Here is a 26,413-nt window from a genome sequence, read left to right as displayed (position 1 = left end):
CCGGAGTGTGCTCAAGTCCATATTCATTGCATCGGTGATGCTATCTAGCCATCTCATCCTCGGCCATCCCCTTCTCCTTTTGCCTTCAATCTTTCCCAGCATCAGGGTCTTTTCCAGAGAGTTTTCTCTTTGCGTTAAGTGGCCAAAATATTTGAGCTTCAGCTTCAGTATCTGTCCTTCCAATGAGCACTCAGGGTTGATTTCCTTTAGGATTGACTGATTTGACCTCCTTGCAGTCCAGGGGACTCGTAAGAGTCTTCTCCAGCACCACAGTTCGAAAGCATCGATTCTTCGGCGCTCAACCTTCCTTATAGTCCAGCTCTCACAGCCATATGTTGCTACTGGGAAAACCATAGGTTTGATTATACGAACCTTTGTCGGCAAGATGATGTCTCTGCTTCTTACTATGCTGTCTAGGTTTGCCATAGCTTTCCTCCCAAGGAGCAAGCATCTTTTAATTTCATGGCTACAGTCACCGTCTGCGGTGATCTTGGAGCCCAAGAAAATACAATCTGTCACTGTTTCCATTTCTTCCCCTTCTATATGCCAGGAAGTGATGGGGCCAGGTGCCATGATCTTCGTTTTTTTAATGTTGAGTTTCAAACCAGCTTTTGCACTCTCCACTTTCACCCTCAACAAGAGGCTCTTGATATCCTCTTTGCTTTCTGCCATTAGGGTGGTATCGTCTGCGTATCTGAGGTTGTTGATCATTCTCCCGGCAATCTTAATTCCGACCTGTGATTCATCCAACCCGGCGTTTCTTATGATGTACTCTGCATATAAATTAAATAAGCAGGGCGACAATATACAGCCTTGTCGTACTCCTTTCCCAGTTTTGAACCAATCGGTTGTTCCATGTCCGGTTCTTACTGTTGCTTCTTGACCCTCGTACAGATTTCTCAGGAGACAGGTAAGGTGTTCTGGTACTCCCATCTCTTTCAGAATTTGCCACAGTTTGTTGTGATCCACACAATCAAAGGCTTTAGCGTAGTCAATGAAGCAGAAATAGATGTTTTTCTGGAATTCTCTTGCTTTCTCCATGATCCAGCGAATGTTGGCGATTTGATCTCTAGTTCTTCTGCCTCTTCAAAACCCAGCTTGTACTTCCAGTAGTTCTCAGTTCACATACTGCTGAAGCCTAGCTTGTAGGATTTTGAGCATCAACTTGCTGGCATGTGAAATGAGCGCAATGGTGTGGTAGTTTGAACATTCTTTGGCATTGCCCTTCTTTGGAATTGGAATGTAAACTGATCTTTTCCAGTCTTGTCGCCATTGTTGAGTGTTCCAAATTTGTTGGCATATTGAGTGCAGCACTTTAACAGCATCATCTTTTAGGATTTTAAATAGCTCAGCTGGAATACTGTAATCTCCGCTAGCTTTGTTGTTACTAATGCTTCCTAAGGCCCACTTGACTTCACTCTCGAGGATGTCCGGCTCAAGTTCAGTGACCGCACTATCATGTCTATCAGGGACATTCAGATCTTTCCTGTATAGTTCTTCTGTGTATTCTTGCCACCTCTTCTGAATCTCATCTGCTTCTGTTAGGCCCCTGCCTTCTTTGTCCTTTATCATGCCCGTCTTTGCACAAAACGTTCCCTTGAGATCTCCGATTTTCTTGAAGAGATCTCTAGTCTTTCCCATTCTATTGTTTTCCTCGATTTCTTTGCATTGTTCATTTAAGAAGGCCTTCTTGTCTCTCCTTGCTATTCTCTGGAACTCTGCATTCAGTTGGGTATATCTTCCCCTTTCTCCCTTGCTTTTCACTTCCCTTCTTACCTCAGCTACTTGTAAAGCCTCATCAGACAGCCACTTTGCTTTCTTGCATTTCTTTTTCTTGGGGATGGATTTAGTTGCTGCCTCCTGAACAATGTTACGGACCTCTGTCCATAGTTCCTCAGGCACTCTGTCTATCGAATGTAGCTGGCAATTGTGCCTCTCCTTACTATAAAACCTACCTATTTTTCTTGTTGTAAATTGTTCCAGAAACCCAGGACCACACTTTTGAAGTTCATAAGGACATAAGAAAAGGTCCATCTAGTCCAGCATTCTGTTCACACAGTGGACAACCAGCTGCCTACAGGAAACCCACAAGCAGGACATGAGTGCAATAGCACTCACCCATGTTTCCCAGCAACTGGTGAATAGAGGGAGTATATCACCATGGTGACTAGTAGCCATTGTTAGCCTTATCCTCCATTAATTTGCCTAATCCCCTTTTAAAGCCATCCAGACTGGCCTTAAACGTCCTGTGCCACCCATTAAAGTTCTTATATCAATATCTTCTCCTTTCTTGACATTATTTCTGCTTTGAACCTGATCAAACAAAAGAGCTGAGCATATTCTGTGTATGGTCTCCAGCAACTGGTGTACATAGGCATACTGCCTCTGATACTGGAGGTAGTATATAGCCATCAGGACTAGTAGCCATTGATAGGCTTCTCCTCCATGAATTTGGTGAATCTCCTTTTAAAGCCATCTAAATTGGTGGCCATCTCTATACCTTGTGGTAGTGAATTCCGTACTTTAACTATGCACTGTGTAAAGAAGTCCTTCCTTTAATCTGTCCTGAATTTCCCACCAATCAGCTTCAAGGGATGTCCCCGTTGAATTCTAGTATTAAGAGAGAAGGAGAAAAATGTCTCCCGATCCCCTTTCTCCACACCATGCATAATTCTGTACACCTCTATCAAGTCTCCCCTCACTTGTCTTTTCTCTAAGCTAAACAGTCCCAGATGTTGTCATTTTTTCTCAGAGGGGTGTTGCTCCAGGCTTTTGATCATTTTAATGGCATCTCTAACATTTATTGCTATGAGAAATATGATTTTTTTTTTTTACCCTAAATCAGCTTTGAACTGGAATTGGCTGGCACAAAGAATATAGACTAGTTATGACACCAAGAACATTACCATTGGGATGTATCCAGTGGCATCTGTTTGCCAGCAGAATGGATTTCCCCTCCCCCTGAAGCCCACCCATGCACCCTCCAAATCTGTTTCAGATGGTTTGGGACACTCCAGAGCAGATTTGGGGGTACCGAAGAAGGGGATGAAGAAGGGAGGAGAGCAAAGGGAAGTCCCATGAGGGAAGCATGAGTGAAGGTCTACTTGCATGACATTCAGTGTAGCTCATTGTAGTTTTCATCCAAAGCCAAAAAGGAAAATGGAAATAAATAGGAAATTTAAATATTCTTTCATATTTCACAGAGTTTGATAGGGTGTCAAATATTTGAATTAATGTGCTTCTTTTCTATATCTTGGGACTTTGTTCCTTGCTGCAGTAGAGAAAGTAGCTGTGTTGTGCCGGTTCCTGGATATTCACTCGGTGACCAAGAACCACTTACTGAAATATTCCTTGGCACATGCCTTTTGCTGTTTTCTGACTGCTGTGGAGGATGTCAACCCAGCTGTGGCCACCAGAGCAGGGCTTCTACTAGATACCATAAAAAGGCCAGCTTTGCAGGTAAGTTGATAGTGAAGAAAGAAAGAGTGTCCAAACTAGCTATAGGCCTGGTGGTAGATTCATACCATTATTTTTTTCTGAGTTAACTTTCTTAGTCAATTTGGACATGTCAAAGGTGTGGTTCAAGCCATTTGCTCAGTCCCTCAAAAATTTTGGTGAAATTGGGAAGTGTGGTTCTTTTTTTATAGCCAGAAATAATTCTTGTATTCTCCACATATGTCTTTTATTCTTCCTCCCTAGGGTCTATGCCTTTGCCTTGATTTCCAGTTTGACACAGTCGTCAAGGACAGGCCCACAATTCTTAGCAAGCTTTTGTTGCTTCATTTTCTCAAACAAGACATTCCGGCTCTGAGCTGGGAATTCTTTGTGAATCGGTTTGAGACGCTCTCTCTTGAGGCACAGCTTCACCTGGACTGCAACAAGGAATTCCCCTTCCCAACAAGTAAGCATCATTTGGTGGCACAACTTTTTGGGAGGGGCTAGAGGATATTGCTACATTTCAGTGTTCTGAATCATGATGTTCTTGACTTTGTGGGGGAGAAAAACTCACCCATGATTGCAGTGAGAATGCCGATTAAATCCTATGCTTCATTGGTGGGGAGTAACTCCAGCAACACCTGTTCACCTCCAAATACTAACAGTGATGCCAGTATCACAGTTCCGCCCTTGTGGGAATGTTCTGTTTCAGGCAGCAGGTCCCTGGCCCAGTTGGAGCCCCTCTAGCACATTGGCAGAGGGGAAGTTCCAGGAGCGTGGTCGGGCAAGTCCAAGATCAGGTCTTGGATAGGCAGAATAAGAAGCAAGTAGCACCACAGAGAGCTCTAAAGAGGTTCTAGAGGTGTCATCATAGAGGTCCACTGTCAAGTCTAGGACAGGCAGAATGAAGACGTGGGGTGTCTCTGGTAGCCTTGGAAGACTGACAAGCATAGCCTGTATGTTGCTCCAACAACTAGCAGACTCTGAATGAGGCTTAAGTAGGGTTTTGGCTTCCTTTAGCTTGTTAGCACCACCTCCATATTGCAATGACGCCTTCTCCCTTAAAGGGTCTTTGCTTGCTTTAGAAGCTTTTGACTGAGATGACAAGAAGGTGACTGCAACAATGGTAGCTTTAGAGGTGGAGTCTGTGGATGGTAATGCAACCTCCTCTGGATGCAGGGGGGCTGACCCCATGGGCATTTCTGGGGAATGGAGGTCTGAGGAAGTAGGGACCTTGAGATGTGTTTCTAGAGCCCAATCCTCTTCCTGGTTTGAGAGATTGTCTTTGTAGGAAGTCTTGTCCCCTGAGGAGGGGCAATCAGAGACCTGATTACTGATGGGAAGTTACACAGAATAACATTTACTGCCCCAAAGAACTTACACTCTTAAAAAATAAAAATCGAAATCAGATGAATGGAGGGACTGGCCAGCTTCAGACATAATGATCCTGGCCTGATAATCCATGATTTATTAGCCTTGGAACAAGTCATGTGCCCACATGTTCCTTCCCGGCCCCTCCTCTTCTTTCTTCCCCTCTTGTGCTCAGTTTCAGCAAAGCTATCTTAGTTTCTTAAACCAGAGTTGCCTATGAAGTCCAAACCAGGAAAGTGTGGTTTAAGAACTCCCTGCAGGCCAGGATCTCATCAGAAACTGTGTTTTAAGAAACCAGGATACCTTTGCTAAAACTGGCACGAAAGGGGAAGGGCACAGAGGGAACATGTGGGTCATTCCTGGATGAATATTTATCAAAGTGCATTTGTTGTGTTTGAACCGGGCAACTTTTATCAGTTTATGTTGTTTGTGCTGATGTTGGACAAAGCGCACATTGAGCTCCACATATAATACTCAGCTATCCTTATCTACTGAAGGCATGGGGCTGGCAACTTGAAATCCCTGTTTTGCACATGGGAGGATCCGAGCATGGAAATAGCACAGTGTGCTGTGAGGCTGTGGAGTTCCCTTGTGCATGGCACACACAGTATGATTTGGTCTGAAACATGCTACAAAATGAAACCTGACTTGTTTAAATCCTGTTTGCAAAGCAATCACAGCTGTGCGGACGAATGTCGCTAACTTAAGCGATACGGCAATGTGGAAGATCAAGAGGGCCCGGTTTGCCCGGAATCGACAGAAGAGTGTGCGTTCTTTGAGGGACAGTGTGAAGGGTCCGGTGGAGTCCAAGAGGGCACTTTCTCTTCCAGAAACCTTGACGTCCAAAATCCGTTGAGTATCTTTCTCCCCCCCCCCCCCCCCGCAATTTTCCTTCATTTTAACTCTGTTGCAAAATCACCTCTAGGTGGAAATTTAGATTTAGGACAGTGATTTTAACCAACCACACCAGCCAACTGATAAATTAATTCTACGAACGGCTTGACTTATTCACAAATCAACACTCGGGATCATGTTCGTGACAACCTATGGGACGATGTACTAAGTATAATGTACCATATGCTTATATTTATTATTACTATTTTACAAAAGAGACTTGCAACAATACGTAGTTGGGTGGAGTGCTCCTGTGGATGGTTGCTCTCCATAATCCTGTCCTCTTCCAGGATACCCCATTCAATCCCCTCTTCCCCTTGGTTTTCTGTCCCCCACCCCCCACCCCAAAGTCTGTCAACATGCCACGGCCACTGTGCATGCTCAGGCCTTATTGGGCTCTTTTTGTGGCTCCCACACCGCCGAGGGTTTTTCCTAAAGGTTTTCTTTTTGTACTTCTGCAAACCTTGGGGTTCTCCTAAACCTGCTGATACCTTTGTCTTGTGTGCAGATCATGCTGTTTTGGCATCATGAGGAGCACTCGGAGAATTGAGATTGCTCTTGGTATATCTATTTTATCAACTGCTAGAGAAACACTTCATTAAACCATGTATGTCATATTGAACTGCTCAGGGATTCCTTGCAATAGCAACAACAATAACAGCGACCCAGCATTGCATCCACTGGTGGCAGGTGCCTCCAAAAGCGGAGCAGCTCCAAGTCCCTTCTCCTGCTCAGTCATTCTCACCACACCTTTCCTCCACTCCATCCACCCAAACCTCCTCTTGCCTGCTCTACCCAGGTCTGCCCAGGCAAGCACCTTTTGTCATCTGCTATAGCTAAATGGAATCCCCAGGTTCAGAGGCACCTGGATACCAGATGCTGGGTACAAACAATGGGGAAATATTGTTATTTTCACATCCCACTTGTAAACGTCCTAGAGGCATTTGTTAGCCATGGCTGGAAACAGATTACTAGACCAGATTGGTGCAAGCGACTTGAATAAGGGAGAGATGGGGTCTGAGCCCTAAACACCAAACCACTCCTCTCACACACATTTGCTACTGCAACACGACATCCTTGTTGTTCATTCTTTTCTTGTTTTTCAGAAGGCAAACTAGGCAGATGGAGAGAAGTGACTTGCCCAAGGCCACAAACTCAGTACAAGGCAGAGGTGGGGCTTGAGCGCCAAACACTCCCTCTTCCAAAGCCTCGTCAGACCCAAAGGCTCCCCAGCTCTGCCCCCACTGAAGGAGCCATTGGTTCTTAAGGAGGCTGTGCTATTCAGGCACTGCAGAGTTTTTAGCTCTGTGGAGGGTTCAGAAATGGAGTCTGAGGAGGAGGAGGAGGACAGAGCAACCTCCTCAGGCCATGTAGATCAGGGGTCCCCACCACAGCGCCTGCAGGCACCCAAATAACATCAATAATAATTGTTGTTATTGTTATTGTTATTTCCCCCCATTTTTAATATACATACATGGATTTATATCAAATGCATATAGTTTTCTAGCATTTCTACCTAGGCTTCAACAAAAGTGGACCAAATATCCAAATAAGTATCCATTTGCAGGTGGCGACTATATGCCACCCATTCGAATATTCATAGTGTTATGAGGTTCTCAATCCATTGCAGTATAGGAGGTGAGTGTTTATCCTTCTAATGTTGTAATATCAGCTTTTTGGCTGTCAAAAGGGTGCGGAGAATCTATTTACACTAACATCTGTTAATTTCCATTAAAGAGGTAAATAATTTAAAAGAGCGTGTACATCAGCGAATATTAAAGGCTGTTGCAGTACAAAATTTATCTTTGTAATAACCTCCTCCCCAAAAGAAGCAACTATTGGACATTGCCAAAACATGTGTTTAAAAGAAGCATTAGCTGTATTGCATTGCCAGAAATGAGATGAATTAGACCATCCCTTATTAAAGGGACATTGAAGTGTGCAATGGCCATGAAGCAAACGTTTTTGTTGAATAAGACGCAGCCTAAGATCCATAAACATGATAGGTAGATGCTGAAGCAGCAATCCACTGATGAGGCATTTTGTGGTGGTGCCCACAGCATGGCCTCAAATTCTGAAATGTGGCCACAGGTTCAAAAAGGTTGGGGACCCCTGATGTAGGCGGTGGCAAGATCTGGATCCTTGGGTTCTCCTCACACTGAGGTTTCTGGTAGGGCAGTGCCTTCTGGGATTTTTCCCGAGATTTGTAATTCCTGTACCCAGTCTACATCCTCGGTGTCCTCAGACGCTTTCCCTGGTTGTAGAGGGACTGATGCACAGGTCATAGGAAGCTGCTTTATACCAAGTCAGATCATTGGTCCATCTGGCTCAGCATTGTTTACACCAGGGGTGGAGAACCATTTTTGACTCAAGGGCCAGATTGCCACCCAGGAAATCTCCCTGGAGCTGCATGCCAGCAGTGGGCATGGCACACTCCATTCTCTCTCCCCCTCTCCCTCCCCCCCCCTCTCTCTCTCTCACACACACACACACACACACATACACACCAGCTGAGGAGTGGGGTGAGGAGGTTTAAACCTCCCCAACCAGTGTACCACAATGGGAAAAGCTCTTATCTCCAGTTAGCTGCTGATTGGAGATAAGAGTTTTTCCCTGCCTGGGGAAGAAGCTGGTGGCCAGATGGGGGAACTCATCCACACTGCTGGGCAGCAGTTCTCCAGGGTTTGAGACAGAAGTCTTTCCTAGCCCTGCCTGTAGATGCCAAGGATTGAACCAGGGACCTTCTGCTTGCAAAGCATGTGTTCTAGCACTGAGCTACAGCTACTGAGAGTGCCATACATACACAGAAGCTGTCTTTAGTGTCATAACAACAACAGCAACAACAATAATAAATAGGACTTTTCCTTTTTTTAGCTGCGAGGCTGACCAGACAGGAACAATCTGCTCCAGCGCTTGGTGGGACACCAGAAGAAATGCAAGGTGAATGCTGCATTTGTGTTGTTGTTGTTCAGTCGTTAAGTCGTGTCTGACTCTTCATGACCCCATGGACCATAGCACGCCAGGCCTTCCTGTCCTCCATAACTGGTTGCAGGACAAAGAGGAATGTTTCTGCAGACATTCAGATATTCAGTATGGTCAAACATTCAGATATTCAGTGTGGTCTGCACAACAAGAATTCTTAGCGTTTAGACACTGATTTAGGGTGCAATCCTATGCATGTTTAGACAGAAAAAAGTCCTACAACTCCCAGCACCCCTCCAGCCAGCCCTGCTGGCTGGGGCATGCTGGGAATTGTAGGACATTTTTCTGTCTAAACATGCATAGGATTGCGTCCTTCAACTTGTTCAGTTGCACTTCTCATTAGCAAGAAGCAGACTTCTCCCACCCTGGTGTGTACCAGAAATAATTGAAGGGGTGAAGCGTATGTTGCTGAACTTCCTCCAGACATTTGCCAGCATAATCTGACCCCCAAATTGCAAATCAGTCTCTTCCCAGAGTCCTTGATGTTACCTATTGCCACCTGCTTCTAAATCTTAGATTTTCTGGATGGGGCAGGGCAGGCTAATGGTGGGTGCTGTGGTAGGGCTTCCTTCACGTCATAGACACTGTTGTGAGCATGCACAGTGGCCTCCAGGATGAAATGAAGTTCCTATGGTTCTTGGACATTGGGAATCATGGAAACTGTATTTTCCATATTTCCCAGAGGCCCTAGAACCTAACAGAGGCCCTACAATGGCACCCATTGCGAACTGTCCTAGCAGCTGCCAGTGCATCCAGGTAAGTTTGGAAAAGGAAGAGGGTGGAAAGGGCTCTGGCACCCTCCAAAAATCATTGCAGTTTAGGTTTTTCTAGACATGGGAGAGCTATGGGCCAAATCCTAAATGGATCTTGGAAGGGGATCTCAACAAAGCCAGTATCTCATCCCCCTGTTTTGGATCTCACCCCATCACTACTTAGAATAATAGAATCATAGGGTTGGAAGGGGCCTACAAGGCCATCGAGTCCAGCCCCCTGCTCAGTGTAGGAAGCCAGATTCCCAGGCAGTCTCCCATCCAGGGCTGACCCTGCTTAGCTTCCGAGATCAGACGAGATTGGGCACATCCAGCAATCACTACTTCAGACCCCCCCCCCCATTTTGGGTGTCTAAACTATGGAACAGCCTCCTAAGAGAGGCTTGTCTGGACGTAGACTGGCTGTGTGTCCTACTTTACAGAGGACAGCCCTCTATTTGAAGGCATCCTCTATTTGAAGGGTTGTCTAGTCTAAGTCCAGTTTAAAGATAAAGAACCAAAAAAAGGGAGAGCAGGGCCCTTAAAGCTGACCGTCGCCAGTCGGTACCTTCACAGCAGCCTGAGCAGGCCTACAGATCACCTGGTCACTGTCATCCCCACTATGGTGAGGTGTGTTGTATTTCCACCTAAATTATAGTAATTCTTTCTAAATGTCCATCTATACACAGGCAAATTTTATGCAAATCTCTGTCCTTGTTTATCCTCTCCTTGGTGATGCATTTCACCTTTTTGGCGATGCTTGTGTCCACCCGATCTGGCTCCTTCTCTGTCCGTTTCTAAATGGGGTCAAAACTGTTTTATTCCAGCATGCAGTTTTTATTTGAACCTTGATATAGTTTTAGTTCTATTGTTGCTTATAAGGTCTTCATGCTGTTTTTACTGCTGTTTTTTTATGGTTAGATTTGTTTTTAGTTTTGTGTGTTATATGTTTTTATTTGTTAGTCAGCTTGAGTTCATCATAGGCAGGCTGTAATGCTTGAATGAATGAATGAATGAATGAATGAATGAACGAACAAACGGAATGGTGGACTAGATGAACCTTTGGTCTGATCCAGCAATGCTCTTTGATGTTCGTAAGTTACTTTGGGTATCTCTGCATGAGCAATTTATTGCACTCTTGTGACTGGACACTCACAGAAGTTTGCGGGTCCTTCACACTATGTTGTCAACCTCCAGGACATCCCCTGTACCTTTCCCATTTATCCCACTTTCAAAAAGATTGGAGATAAGCTGGAATATTAAAAAAAAAAAAAACCCTGTGGCTGCATGTGGTAGGGGCTGCTTGTGGACCTGGGCTGGTGGGGCTGTGCACATGAGGACCAGGGCTGGCTTGGCACACACATCCCCTATTGGATACCATGGTTCCTACCAGTTTCATAGGATGATGTCAGGAATGAATCTGAGCATGTGGAGATGTCTGGCAGCTCAGATGCAGAATCAGAATGGGAACAGCAAGAACAGAATCAGAATGGGAACAGCAAGAACAGAGGGAGGCACCCTCCCTAGAGAGCCCAGATATGGCGAGACTTTCTTCCCAAGACACACAGATGGCCCAGCCTGAACGGCTCCTCCATTCCTCCACCAGCAGTGTGAAATGCCAGCGTAGCGCTATGAACTTGCCAAGGAAGGACTTTCCTCGATTCAAACCACATGTCTGCCATGTAAAGGCTTGAACACATTTCTTGATCAGAGGGAGAAGAGACTAAAATGCCTCCCTGCAACCAAGGGAGACAGATCTGATCCCCCACCCCACCAAGCTCAGAATCAACATCCTTTGTTGATTCAGAACACCCTATTAAGTTCTGTGGGGCTTACTCCCAAGTAAGCGTATCAAGGACTTACAGCACAATCGTACATCTTCTCAGAAGTATGTTGTAGCTTTCCTGGGGTCTGTGAGGAAACAGTACAGCTCAAGTTAAGCGACAAAATTAAGACCCCCCCCCCCGCTCCTTTGCACACATCCCAGGGAGGGAGGGAGGTGCTCCCTCGTTTCAAACCACATGTCTGCCATGGAAAGGAGCCTCTCCGAATCTTGCAAAGAAACCAAAAGTAGAAAGCCCTGGTAAGGATGTGGGGGTTTTGCAGGTGTTTTTGCTAATGTAGAGACACCCTTTGAATCCCGGATTAGGTAGCAGGGACAGCACTCAGTGCACATACAGAAGAAAGAGAGTGGTTTTGCTCAAGGAACCTTGCTTATCTAGTTGTAGGAATGGGGGAGAAATTTATTTAGTTCACATTTTATTATGAATTCATGCTTCCTGAACACAAACCCTCTGTTTTGGGATGCGGTTCTCAGATCAAAATATGCATACATTAAGGAAACTTGTGTACAAAATACGTACATTAGGGAAAATCATACACAGAAAGGTATATATTAGGGGAAACTACTGGCAAAAAATGAGTACATTAGGGGAAATGGCATGCAAAATTGCATACACATTTTCATGTGGACAAAGATGCATACACATTTTCCTGTGGACTTCAACAAAATTTGCAAACTGATGCAGAAATGGGATAGAACAAACTTGTTCTTGAAAAAACGGTGAATTGTATAGAAAGCGAAACAGATTCATCAGTCCTTAGTCTGTCCAATCTCTTGATCTGATAAATAATAATTGCACAGAGATAAGAACATTTTATTTAATTCATTTGCTTAGGAGGCAAATCAGAAGTATTATTCACTCATAAGTATGTATTGCCATTGATTAAATGATGTTATATTTCAAAAGGTTGTTAGAACTAAAAATATATATCAAAAGGACCTTTCCATTGTTACATTGTTCATCTGTGGATTATAACCTGTTCTTTTCTGTGCTCATAGGGCAACCTTCTCCGGAGAATGATAACACCATAAAGGACCTTCTTCCAGAGGATGCTGGCATTGACCATCAGACTGTCCACCAACTCATTACTGTGCTGATGAAGTTTATGGCGAAGGATGAGAGTAGTGCAGAGTCAGACATCAGCAGTGCTAAAGCCTTTAACACCGTCAAGCGCCACCTGTACGTCTTGCTGGGTTACGATCAACAGGAAGGATGCTTTATGATTGCACCTCAAAAAATGCGCATTTCAACATGTTTTAATGCTTTTATCGCAGGGATTGCTCAGGTAAGTCAGCTTTATGCTGTTTCTGTTTGGTGGAAACTATTATGTTATTCAGTCATGGCCTGGCTGGCTGAATTGCAGACACTTTAAATGAATTTTATAGCTACAGTCAAGAGGATTTCATAATGCATGAACTCTTTTTTTTGTATGAAAAAAGGCACAGCTAGAGGCATGCAGTCTTTTAGAAAAGCTCACCATCTCTCATTTGGAAAATACAAGGCTTTTAATCATCTTGGTTTGGACACTCAGGAGTAGGAATTCTTACAGAATGCTAGCTCTTGGCCTCCATTGATTTCCATGCATGTCCCACTGAGTAAACAGAGGTTGCATGATGCAAGTACTTTGGTGGATTGTGGATTTATTTATAAATTCATTCAACTTGTGAGTCGGCCTATAGCTGAAGCTCTCAGGCTGATGTACATAAGTATAAAATAAAACACAATAAAATCAATGAAATACAATTAAGTACAATAAAAACTAAGATAACTCAATGTACAAAAATGGAGACAAAAATATAAAAATATAATACTAAAAAGATACATGTGTGTGTGCAAGAGAAAGTTAGTAAGACTAACAACAGAGTATTTTAAAAACTATATTTTGAACTAAATGTTTCGGCTTCCACCCTCATCAGTAGCTGTGCTGTTAAAAAAAAAATATGGTGACTGCTTATTTGGAAGGCATGTACCATCACATTCTTTTAAGGCAGGGGCAAACAACCTTTTCCCCCTTCATGGATCACTGCCTTGTTGTGGCGAAGGGGCTTGCTAACAACAAAGCTAGCAGAGATGACACTATTGCAGCTGAGCTATTTAAAATCCTAAAAGATGATGCTGTTAAAGTGCTGCACTCAATATGCCAACACATTTGGAACACTCAGCAGTGGCCACAAGACTGGAAAAGGTCAGTTTACATTCCAATTCCAAAGAAGAGCAATGCCAAAGAGTGTTCAAACTACTGTACAATTGCGCTCATTTCACATGCCAGCAAGGTTATGCTCAAAATCCTACAAGCTAGGCTGCAGCAGTATGTGAACCGAGAACTACCGGAAGTACAAGCTGGGTTTCGAAGAGGCAGAGGAACTAGAGATCAAATCGCCAACATTCGCTGGATCATGGAGAAAGCAAGAGAATTCCAGAAAAAGTCTATTTCTGCTTCATTGACTACACTAAAGCCTTTGATTGTGTGGATCACAACAAACTGTGGCAAATTCTGAAAGAGATGGGAGTACCAGAACACCTTACCTGTCTCCTGAGAAACCTGTACGAGGGTCAAGTAGCAACAGTAAGAACCGGACATGGAACAACCGATTGGTTCAAAATTGGGAAAGGACTATGACAAGGCTGTATACTGTCGCCCTGCTTCTTTAATTTATATGCAGAGTACATCATGAGAAACGTCGGGTTGGATGAATCACAGGTCGGAATTAAGATTGCCGGGAGAATGATCAACAACCTCAGATACGCAGACGATACCACCCTAATGGCAGAAAGCGAAGAGGATCTAAAGAGCCTCTTGTTGAGGGTGAAAGAGGAGAGTGCAAAAGCTGGTTTGAAACTCAACATGAAAAAAACTCAGATCATGGCATCTGGCCCCATCACTTCCTGGCATATAGAAGGGGAAGAAGTGGAAGCAGTGACAGATTTTACTTTTTTGGGCTCCAAGATCACCCAGACGGTGACTGTAGCCCTAAAATTAAAAGACGCTTGCTCCTTGGGAGGAAAGCTATGGCAAACCTAGACAGCATAGTAAGAAGCAGAGACATCACCTTGGCAACAAAGGTTTGTATAATCAAAGCTATAGTTTTCCCAGTAGCAACGTATGGCTGTGAGAGCTGGACTATAAGGAAGGTTGAGCGCCGAAGAATTGATGCCTTCGAACTGTGGTGCTAGAGAAGACTCTTAGGAGTCCCCTGGACTGCAAGGAGGTCAAATCAGTCCATCCTAAAGGAAATAAACCCTGAGTGCTCATTGGAAGGACAGATCCTGAAGCTGAAGCTCAAATATTTTGGCCACCTAATGCGAAGAGAAAACTCCCTGGAAAAGACCCTGATGCTGGGAAAGATTGAAGGCAAAAGGAGAAGGGGACGGCAGAGGATGAGATGGCTAGATAGCATCACCGATGCAATGAATATGGACTTGAGCACGCTCCGGGAGAGAGCGGAGGACAGGAAGGCCTGGCGTGCTATGGTCCATGGGGTCATGAAGAGACTTAACGACTGAAAAACAAGCACAACCTTTTCAGCCCCTAAGCTGCATTGGGTGCCTGCTGGAGTAGTGGGGGCCAGACATGTGCATGTGTATACACATAAAACCCACTCCCAGCAGCAACAGATCTCAGTCTTGCAGCATCAGCATCTCTTCCATGTCATCTCATCAAGGTTTTGAAGCTCCCTCCCCAGCCAGCCCAACCCAAAGACTTCTCCCAAAAGGAAAAAAAAATGCTCTAGGAACAGGCTCCAAGGTTCCTGCCAGAGGAGCCTTGTTCCTCGAGGATCTGTCATGTTCCTTTGTCCTCCGCCTTCACAATCAACACACTCCAGGAAACAAAGCTTCAGGCTAATGCTACTTTATTAGTAAACAACTACCTTCTTTACAAATGCAGATTCTAGGAAACACTCAGACTGCATAGAACCAGCTAATCCATGCATCTATGAATATCAATAGAGGAGACCAAGTGGAAGTTAGAGAAGTTGCCAGCAGTCTGGGCATGAACTTCACAGCCAGACTTGCTTTGCAGGGATGCCCCTCCCTTAGGGTGGCTCCCTCCTACGTTGGCTTCCACGAATGGCCAACCTGGCAGAGCATCTGAGCCCTGCCCCTAACTTTCCCCTCTTCACTCTGCAATGGACACTAACATCCCTCAAGTCATGCACCTCACTTTCCTCCTCCTCTCCCTCCGAAACTTGAGTTCTCATGATGGAGGAATGGAGAAGCCGTTCAGGCTGAGCCATCTGTGTGTCCAGGTCTTGGGAAGAAAGTCTCGCCATATCTGGGCTCGCTCGGGAGGGTGCCTCCCTCCGTTCTTGCTGTTCCCATTCTGATTCTGCATCTGAGCTGCCAGACATCTCCACACGCTCAGATTCATTCCTGACATCATCCTATGAAACTGGTAGGAACCATGGTATCCAATAAGGGATGTGTGTGCCAAGCCAGCCCTGGTCCTCATGTGCACAGCCCCACCAGCTCAGGTCCACACGCAGCCCCTACCACACGCAGCCACAGTATCGGCTGCGTGCTTCCAGGGGCAAGCTCTGACACGGGCAAAAACACGCGTTTCCAGAAAGAGTGCAGCATGCTCTTTCCAGAGATGGGCATGTTGGAGCTTGCCCCTGGAAGCGTGATATCAGTAGGGGCCATGCATGGACCTGGGCTGACAAGGCTGTGTGCTCACGGACCGGGAGCTGGTGGGGCTGGCCGTGTGCACATGGCCCCCATTGGATACTACCCTGTAAGCACTTCTTCCATGCTCCAGGGACACTCTAGGGATGAGGCTTCTATGGCAGGAACCATAGAGCCTGTTCCTAGAGCAGCTCCTCCCTTTCTTCAGCGGTGGCAGATGCTGGGGTGTGGGGGCCACCAGGCAAAGCTTGCCTGTGGTCCTCAGGTTGCCCCTCTTGCATTCCTGCTTAAAGGGATAGATTAACTGTGGAGGTGGTTGCACAGAGGACTTAGCCCGTTATTCATTCTTCACCCATTTTATTTATTTATTTATTTATTTATTTATTTATTTATTACATTTCTATACCGCCCAATAGCCAAGCTCTCTGGGCGGTTTACAAAGATTATAACTTTTAAAAATGCAATATACAGATTTTAAAGCCAATTCCATAAAAAACCCACCTACAAACAATATACACAAGAACTTATATCTAAAACAACTTCAACAAGCAATTTCAAAGCAGACAACCATAACCGTAAGCCATTCCAGGATCAATTAAAACTTATCATATGCTGCCGAATGCCTGGGAGAAGAGAAAGGTCTTAACCTGGTGCTGAAAAGATAACAATGTTGGTGCCAGGCAGGCTTCGTTGGGGAGATCATTCCATAATTTGGGGGCCACCACCTAGAAGGCCCTCTCCCTTGTTGCTGTCTTCCAGGCTTCCCTCGGAGCAGCCGGAGGAGGGCCTTAGCGCTCCGTCAGGTATTGTGGTCCCTAGCCGTTTAAGGCTTTATAGGTTAAAACCAGCACCTTGAATCGGGCTCACCAGTGCAAGCAGGCCAGAGTCGGTCTTGTATGTTTGGACCTTCCGGTCCCCCGTTATCAATCTGGCCGCCGCATTTTGCATGAGCTGCAGCTTCTGAACCATCTCCAAAGGCAGCCCCATGTAGAGTGCATTGCAGTAATCTAACTTAGAGATTACCAGAGCATAGACAACTGAAGCCAGGTTATCCTTGTGTAGCTGGGCCACCAACCAAAGTTGGTAAAAGGCGCTGTGTGCCACAGAGGCCACCTGAGCCTCAAGTGACAAAGATGGCTCAAGGAGAACCCCCAAGCTATGAACTGCTTCTTCAGGGGCAGTGCGACCCCATCCAGAACAGGTTGAGTACCCTCCATCTGGTCAGAAGAACCACCTACCAACAGCATCTCAGTCTTGTCTGGATTGAGTTTCAGTGTATTAGCCCGCATCCAGTCCATTGGTGCATCCAGGCACCGATTTAGCACATCCATAGCCTCACCTGAAGAAGATGAAAAGGAGAAATAGAGCTGCGTGTCATCAGCATACTGATGACAACGAATTCCAAAACTCCAGATGCCCACACTCAATGGTTTCATGTAGATGTTAAATAGTATGGGGGACAAAACTGACCCTTGTGGAACCCCATACTGGAGAATCCACAGGGCTGAGCAATATTCCCTAGGCACTACCTTCTGGAGCTGACCATCCCAATTAGGAGCGAAACCACTGCAGTGAAGTGCCTCCCACTCCCAGCTCAAACAATCGTCCCAGAAGGATACCATGGTCGATGCTATCGAAAGCCACCGAAAGATCAAGGAGAATCAACAAGGTCACACTCCCCCTGTTTTGAACTGTTTTGTTGTATGTTGTACATCGCCCAGGGTGGCTGGGTGACCAGCCAGATGGGCGATTAATAAATTTAATAAATAAATAAATAAATAAATAAATAAAGTGTCAGTGGACTGCAAAGGTGATTCTCTATTCTGAGAATGTTAAAGTAATAACTGGAGGCTTTTATGAAGAATATGTTTTAGTTATGGTTTTAATGTTAACTGAGAAGCCCAATTCCTCATATTTTATATCTCTGTTTTAGATATTTTTCCTTTTGTATTGTTTGCTGTGCCCTATGGCACACTTTATTGTTGAAACATGTGGATATTGCTGCTGCTTTTGAAAGGAGCGGCCAGAACTGAGAACATCAGTTGGATGCTAGTCCACCAGAGGGTGGTATTGGACAAGATTATTTGAAAGTGACTGTAGCTAGCTGTGATCTGCCTGGATAGCATTTGGCAAAGCCCTGCAGTGTTAGGCCCCAGCAAGAGCCTGGACTCCAGCCCATCTGTGAGCATGTCTATGCCCTCGTGGGCTTCTCATGGGTGTCAGGTTGGACACTGTGGGAACAGAATGCAGACCTAGATAGGCCTTTGGTCTGATCCACCACCTTCAGTGCAGACATCATAATCTGAACTGGAAGAAATGTCAAAGGCAACTAACACAAAGAACATGATGGGCAGACGCTTGGGCAAATTATGCTACCGCACAGCACCCTGGGAAGTGTTCTTCGATGGGCCCGCTCCTCTGTCAGTGGGCCCTGGTGGGCTTACCTAGCTATAGTGGCAGCCTTGGGGGACTGAGTCTTACCCTTTTTTCTTTTTCCCATAGTGCCCCAGAGTGAAGCTACCTCAGGGGCATTGGGTACAATTAAAAGTGTGGATAGAATCATAGAATAGTAGGGTTGGAAGGGCCCTATAAGACCATCGAGTCCAACCCCCTGGTCAATGCAGGAATCCAAGTCAGAGCATCCCTGGCAGATGGCTGTCCAGCCTCCTCTTGAATGCCTGCAGTGTGGGACAGCCCATCACCTCCCGAGGTAATTAGTTCCATTGTCATATTGTTCTAACAGTCAGGACATTTTTCCGGATATTCAGCCAGAATCTGGCTTCCTGTAACTTGAGCCCATTAGTCCATGCCCTGCATTCTGGGATGATCGAGAATGAGAAGAGATCCTGGCCTTCCTCTCTGTGACCACCTTTCAAGTACTTGAAGAGTGGTATCATATCTCCCCTCAGTCTTCTATTCTCAAGACTAAACATGCCCAGTTCTTTCAGTCTCTCTGCATAGGGCTTTGTTTCTAGGCCCCCGATCATCTTTGTTGCCCTCCTCTGAACCCTCTCCAGCTTTTCTGCATCCTTCTTAAAGTGCAGTGCCCAGAACTGAACACAGTACTCCAGATGAGGCCTAACCAGTGCTGAGTAGAGGGGAACTAGTACTTCCTGGGATTTGGAAGCTATACTTCTATTAATGCAGCCCAAAAGAGCATTTGCCTTTTTTTGCAGCCACATCACATTGTTGGGTTATGTACAGTTTGTGATCTACAACAATTCCAAGATCCTTCTCACTTGTAGTGTTGTTGAGCCACGTATCCCCCACCTTGTAATTGTGCATTTGGTTTCTTTTTCCTAGGTGCAGAACTTGGCATTTATCCCTATTCAATTTCATTCTGTTGTTTTCTGCGCAGCGCTCCAGTCTATCCAGATCACTTTGAATTTTGTTTCTGTCTTCCAAAGTATTAGCTATCCCGCCCAATTTTGTGTCATCTGCAAATAAGCATTCCCTGCACCTCCTCTTGCAAGTCATTAATAAAAATGTTGAAGAGCACTGGGCCCAGGACTGAGCCCTCTGGTACCCCACTCGTTACCTCTCCCCAGTTTGAGAAGATCCCACTGATCAGCACTCTTTTGAGTCCGATTCTGTAGCCAACTGTGGATCCACCTGATTGTTGTTTCATCTAGCCCATTTTGAGCTAGTTTGCTCATCAGGATATCATGGGGCACTTTGTTGAAAGCTTTGCTGAAGTCGAGGTATATGATGTCTACAGCATTCCCACGGTCCACAAGGGAGGTTACCTGAGCAAAAAATGAGATCAGATTCGTCAGGCAGGATTTGTTCTTGACAAATCCATGTTGGCTTCGAGTAATCACTGCATTGTTTTCAAGGTGCTTACAGACTGATTGCTTTATCGTCTGCTCCAGAATTTTCCCAGGGATTGGTGTCAGACCGACTGGTCAGTAGTTCCCAGGTTCCTCCTTTTTACCCTTTTTGAAGATAGGGACAACATTAGCCCTCCTCCAGTCATCTGGCACTTCACCCATCCTCCATGATTTCTCAAAGATAAAAAGACAGTGGTTCTGAGAGCTCTTTTGCCAGTTCCTTTAGGATGCAGTTCATCTGGCCCTGGAGATTTGAACTCATTCCGAGTAATTAGGTGTTCCTTGACCATATGCCTATCGATCTCAAGCCGCAGTCCTGCCCCTTCAGCCTGTACTTCGCCTTTGCCAGGGGGGTCATAGACCCTCTTTCGGGAGAAGACTGAGCCAAAGTAGGAATTGAGCACCTCTGCCTTTTCTTTGTCATCTGTTATCATTTTGCCATCCTTATTTAATAGCTGAACCACCATTTCTTTCCTCTGTCTTTTACTATGCACGTATCTGAAGAAAGCCTTTTTGTTGCTTTTAGCATCCCTTGCTAACTTCATCTCGTTCTCAGCTTTAGCCTTCCTGATGCCATCGCTGCAATTCTGTGCTACCTGCCTGTACTCTTCCTTTCTTGCTTGTCCTTCCTTCCACTTCCTATATGTGTGCTTTTTTGTTTTCACGTCATCTCTAAGTTTTTTGTGAAGCCACATTGGCTTTTTCTGTTGTCTTCCACCTTTTTTTCTTGTTGGAATTGTTAGTAATTGTGCCTTGAGAATTTCCTTTTATAAAAACTCCCACTGATCTTGGACTCCTTTTCTTGTTAGAATCACTTGCCATGGGACTTTACTTATCATTGTTCTGAGTTTATTAAAATTCACTTTCCTCAAATCCAGGGTACGCGTTTGGCTACACTCGGCTTTTGCTTCCTTTAGAACCAAGAACTCAAGTATAACGTGGTCGCTTTCCCCTAGAGTTCCTGTAACTGCTACTTTATCCACCAAGTCATCTCTGTTGGTTAGGATCAAGTCAAGGATAGCCAATCCTCTAGTTCCTTCCTCTACTTTCTGTAGGAGGAAGTTATCCACCACAAAGTCAGGAATTTCCTGGAGGGGCCATGTTCTGCAGAATATGTCTCCCAACAAATATCGGGGAAATTGAAGTGCCCCATTACTACTACATCATGCTTCCTTGAAACATTGGCAATTTGCTTTTCAAAAGTGTCATCCTTGTCTTCTCCTTGACTGGGTGGCCGGTAGTAGACTCTGACCACCACATTCCTTTTACTCTTTGCTCCATTTATTTTAACCCCGATGCTTTCTATGGGGCTACCAAGCTCATCCTCCTATATTTCTGTGCAGAAATATGTATTTTTAACATATAGTGCAACTCCACCTCCCTTTCTGTTCCTCCTGTTCTTTTTGAACAAGTTATATCCTTCAATTGCTGTATTCCAGTCATCCAACCAAGTCTCAGTTGCAACTATCAAGTCATAATTTCCCTCCTGTATTAAGAGTTCAAGTTCGTTCTGTTTGTTTCCCTTACTCGGGGCATTAGTATATAGACATCGAAGACCATATGCTTCATAGTCTGGCTTTCTTCCTACATGTTTGTGAAGACTATTATTGGGCACTATTAGAGCTGTTCTCTCCATTGCGGTGAATGAGCCTTTGTCCGTTGTTACTCCTAACTTTACATCTCCCTTCCCTGTAGGATTCAGTTTAAAGCCCTCCTGATGAAGTTCTTCATGCTGTGGCCAAACACATTCTTCCCAGCTTTTGTGAGGTGCAACCCGTCCCTTGCCAACAGTCCATCTTATAGGAAGTATAGCCCATGGTCCCAGAATCCAAGCACCACCTTTGTAGCCAGTCATTCACCTGGAGTATTTTTCTTTCCCTTTCTACCCCTCTTCTAACTACTGGAAGGATGGATGAGAAAACTATCTGGGCCCCAAAGTTCTTGAGTTTCCTTCCCAAAGCTTCAAAGTCTGACATGATCTCTTCGTAGCTCCGCTTGGCGGTATCATTTGTTCCCACATGGATGAGAAGAAAGGGATACCTGTTAGTGGGCTTTATGAGTGCAGGCAACCTTTCAGTCACGTCTCTAATCCGTCCTCCCGGGAGACAGCATATCTGGCGAGTCCATGGGTCTTCGCAGATAGAGCCAGTCATCTTGTGCTACTTGGAGTGACAGGCCAGGCATTTTTTTTAAAAGCGTGTGTGTGTGGGGGGGGGACGGACAGGGCAGGCATCAGCAGTGGGCCCTTCCAGGGTTCTGGGGCCCCGGCACCTGCGCCCAAGTTGTCTGGTGCTGGTCTGCACGTATCGTACCTCTTGTGCTACCAGAGACTTTGGTTCCCTTATTCTGCTGGGCAACTGTGGGTGGCTTTGCATCTTAAAAGAAACAGTGAAAAGCAGACGTGAGAGTGGCTCGCACTTATGCTTTTTGCATTTCTTGTGTAAAGGTATGAAATTGCTCTCCCCGCTCACATGCAGTCCTTCAAGGCAGTAGCCCTATTCAGGCACTTGGTACCTGTGTTTTGTGTACATCTATACAGATGTCTCTATGAGGACGGGAATGCTGATTGACCAGGGTTCCCTTTCAAGATGAGGCTGGACAGCCATCTGTCAGGGATGCTCTGACTTGGATCCCTGCATTGAGCAGGGGGTTGGACTCGATGGTCTTGTAGGCCCCTTCCAACCCTACTATTCTATGATTCTATGAGTCCTACACATGTACATCTGTACTTGCATAGGCACCCTTCAGACTGGCTCCAAACCAGGTACCAGACACAGGTCAGCTCACGCATTCTCACTACCATCTTCACACATTTGGTACCCATAGGTGCCAAACACCTGAATAGGACTAGTGCAGGGTCAGGCAACCTGTGGCCCATGGGCCACATGTGGCTCTCAGAGGCTGCTTGAGTGGCCTGCTGTGGGTACCATGTCCCCCCAATCCCTGCCACCACTGCTGCGACCACTGGCACCACACAGGGTGCATGAGGAAAGCCATCCCCAGATGCCCTGTACAGCAGCAAAATCTGGCTCCCAACTGTCAGGATTGATTCTGGGCGCAGGGAGATAATTAGCAGCTCAGGTTCAGAAGAGGAGCCACCAGAACTGGGGGAGGCTTTGTCACAAGCCAGTTCAGATATGGGTAGGCATGCTTCTCAGGTTACCAACTCCCAGATGGCCGGGCCTGAAGCCCCCCTTGCCCCCCTCTGTGAGAAGCAGCGAGCAGCAGGAGGAGGGGCTTGAGGACTGTGACCTAAGAGATGCGAGGCGGTGGCGCAGAGCTAAGAGGGAAACGTCGGGGCGGAGCTTAGACGGTTGAGCTGGTTAGCGATGTGTGAGAGGCTACGCAGGGAAGCAGCATGAGAGGGGCGGGACCTCCCTCCCTAAGTTAGCCTAGCCAGATCGCCGACCTTTCAAACTGAGGGCAACTTTCGGTGATCCCATTTGAATCCCCTGGAGGCATTCCTTTGTAGCCAGAGAGTCTTTGAGGATTTGCATCTGTAATGAACTGTGGATAATGAATTAAAGGCATGAGACTGAAGCCTCTCCTTTTGTGTGTTTGTGAGTGCTTAAGGAAAGAGGGGGCCAAGGGAATTGTGACACCAGCAGCCTGCCAAACAACTGTTTGGTGGGCTGTCAAGAGCCTGTTCTTGCAGAAAAACAGTTGCCCACCGTCAGACTAGTGCAAGTCTCACCTTTGGAACTCTCACATTTCACCATGAGAGAGATGTGCAAGTTCCCCCTTTGTACCTCACATCAGAAGTGTGAAATGTTTGAAAATGTGAGTCGCTCATGTCCCTGCTTTTACCTGCTTGCTTTTTGGAATGGGCAAAGCCAGCTTCTATGGCATCCTTGGTAGGGTTCCCTCCTCTGGTGGTAGAAAGCTGTAGGTTGAATCTCACACTTAAGGCTCTTGTTTAATTCTTCCTTCCCCTCCCCTTGCTTCTTTTCACTCCCATCAGATGGAACTCTTTTAAAACATTCATCTTGTAAAGTGCCACACACATCAATGGTCTTTTATAATTAAAAACGGCACTTAAAATAGCTGCTCTCCGGTGCACATGTACAAGATGTCCATTTCGTGGACCCATTCCATGTTCAGAGGCACATATTTTCAGTCCATGACAGGGTACTTGCTGCTCATAGTGAGCACTGATTCATAGTTTGACCTGGCAAGTTGAATAATGAGCTTTGGAAATTTTGGCCTGCGGGAAATGTTGAAGTGACAAGTATCAAAGTGACAGCGTCACAGAAGATGACTTCGTGTCCTGAGACCATGCAAGCAGCTAATGAAAATGGCATTCCATGTCTCTGGACATTTTAAGAACATAAGAACATAAGAAGAGCCCTGCTGGATCAGACCAAGGGACCATCTAGTCCAGCATTCTGTTCACACAGTGGCCAACCAGCTGTTGACCAGGAACCCACAAGCAGGACATGAGTGCAACAGCACCCTCCCACCCATGTTCCCCAGCAACTGGTGTACAGAGGCTCACAGCATAGGCTTCCAGATGATCATGTGAACTCAACCGTTAATTTCCATTAATACTCTGTCCTGCTGATCAATAAACTTGCAACCCAATCTTATATGTGCATACACAGAAATAAGTCCTATGTTCAAGGAGTGGGGGTGGGGGTTCCGGTAAGTGTGCATAGGATTGTCTAAAGCAGGGGTGTTGAACCTCTTTCAGCCTGAGGGCTGAATTCAATTTCAGATAAATTCTCGGGGGCCGCATTCCAGTGGTGGGTGGGCTGAGGGCAAATGGGGCATAGCCAAAATACCAAAAATATCTCAAATACCAGCATATTTTAGCTTAAAACTCTTAGGGTGCAATCCTATGCATGTTTAGACAGAGAAAAGGCATACAGCTCCCAGCATGCCCCAGCCAGCCACTAACTAAGCCACAGGAGAGGCATTTCAACCTTTTGGAATGGGGAAAAACCTGCACAAATGGCAGGAAACCACCAAATGACTTGCGGTTCTGTACCCCTGGGCTAAAGCTTGCAGCCCATTTCTTGATTAATTGTTATGATATGATAGAAATCCATTTTGCCCGCGCCAATATTAAAAATAATGGTTTTTAAAATAAGTGTTCTAAATTCTAATTCAATGTTAATTTTAGGTGATGGACTATAATATTAACTTGGGAAAACACCTCCTGCCTTTAGTGGCTCAGGTGCTGAAATATTGCACATGCCCTCAGCTCAGACATTACTTCCAGCAGCCTCCTCGCTGTTCCCTCTGGTCCCTTAAGCCTCATATTCGGCAGATGTGGCTGAAGGCATTGCTTGTCATCTTGTATAAGGTACGTGCTCCTGCATTGCTTCTGTGAATCTTTCCCATGTTAGTGGCCATCTGCAAGTGGCATTTGTGCTGGATAGGATGGTGATTAGAAACGGAGCAGACAAGAGCATGTGTGATATCTGAGGCCCTGTTCACAAAACTGGTTTTCTGTTGGGATGTCAAATGATAAGAGAAGTTTAGTTCACTAATGGTCTGCCTCTTAAACATGAGCAGAGCAGTTCAACAGGGTGGGGGAGAGAGAAGCAGCAGCAGACAAACCACCATTTCCTATGCCCTGCCAGGCTTGTGGCAGCAGAGCGAAAGATGGGTGGGTAGTTCTGTGTTTTTCCTTTTAGCCCTAGCTGTTTCCAGATGTTTTTGTCTTTTCCAATTTTCCCTTCCCAGGATTAGCGTAATTCTCCACCACCACCACCACCACCACCACCATATTCCTGGGACACGTCAAGGGAACAGGGAGCTTTGGATCTTGTTGACCCAAAGCCTCCCTTGGTACATCCCCAGCACAACCTGGGAGTGCCTCCTTTTTGCCCCCTCTGCCAATGGTGGAGGAGGAACAGTGGTGGAACCTCCCGCCACCACACAGGGGAGACTTGAGTGAGTGGACCTCCTTCTCTGCTGGTGAACCTCCCTCTCCATGAACGGAGAGTGAGTTCCGCAAAATCCCACAGCCCTTGGGATATATTCCCAGGAACCATAGGATTGTGCCCTTGAACTGGCCTACCTGAAAGACCACATTCTTCCATTTGAGCCTGCCCAGGTTTTAAGATCTTCCAGGGAGGCCCTTCTCTTGGTCTGGCCACCATCAGAGGCATGTTTGGAGGGGACGTGAGAGAGGGCCATCTCAATGGCTGCTTCCAGGCTGTGGAAGGTTAGCCGAGGGAGGCTAGGTTCTCTCCCTCTTGTGCTGTCCTTCTGCCAACAGACAAAGACAGTTTTATTCAAGCAGGCCTTTGGTATGTAAGCTGGTCAGTTGCTGAAGTGGGTTCTATTGGGTTGGGTGCTGTTTTTATATCTTTTATTATTATTGTGTTTTAATTGTGTTTTTAATCGATTTGTTTTTATGCTTGTTTTAATTAACTTTATTTTAATCTTGGTTTTATTACTGTCAGCCACCTTGAGCACCGTTTTTTGGGTGGAAAAGCGGGGTATAAATCAAATAAATAAATAAATATTTCTTAAATGTAAAAAAAATTACTTGCATCACAACATCAACAAAGGTTCTTTTGTGTCATAAATCACAGTTTAATATACAAAAGATACTACTTATTGTTAAAAGGAAAGACTAATTTACATGTTTTCTTATTTATTACCTATTCCCAAAGCTCTCCAGAATCCAGAAATGTGTTCCTTAATATTTAACCCCATTGATTAAAATTGCCCC

At 45.5% G+C, this 26,413-nt stretch overlaps 1 protein-coding gene across 2 annotated transcripts in view; it reads left to right on the top strand.

Moving 5' to 3' along the window:
* The window catches only part of UNC79 (unc-79 subunit of NALCN channel complex), a 222,922-nt gene that overhangs the window by 82,183 nt on the left and 114,326 nt on the right, over positions 1–26,413 (top strand). For both annotated transcript variants that reach the window (XM_084840226.1, XM_084840236.1), the window contains 6 exons: positions 3,278–3,459; positions 3,700–3,901; positions 5,478–5,657; positions 8,575–8,640; positions 12,274–12,560; positions 24,851–25,033. In XM_084840226.1, the coding sequence (XP_084696352.1) occupies positions 3,278–3,459; positions 3,700–3,901; positions 5,478–5,657; positions 8,575–8,640; positions 12,274–12,560; positions 24,851–25,033 (1,100 nt within the window). The remainder of the gene's footprint in view (positions 1–3,277; positions 3,460–3,699; positions 3,902–5,477; positions 5,658–8,574; positions 8,641–12,273; positions 12,561–24,850; positions 25,034–26,413) is intronic.

The sequence above is a fragment of the Heloderma suspectum genome, chromosome 1 (genome assembly GCF_057233095.1).
Source record: "Heloderma suspectum isolate Gila_16-S chromosome 1, 16-S_ref, whole genome shotgun sequence".
Taxonomy (NCBI): Eukaryota; Metazoa; Chordata; class Lepidosauria; order Squamata; family Helodermatidae; genus Heloderma; species Heloderma suspectum.
The sequence above is the reverse complement of the archived record's forward strand: the minus strand, read 5'-3'. Positions and strand labels throughout refer to the sequence as shown.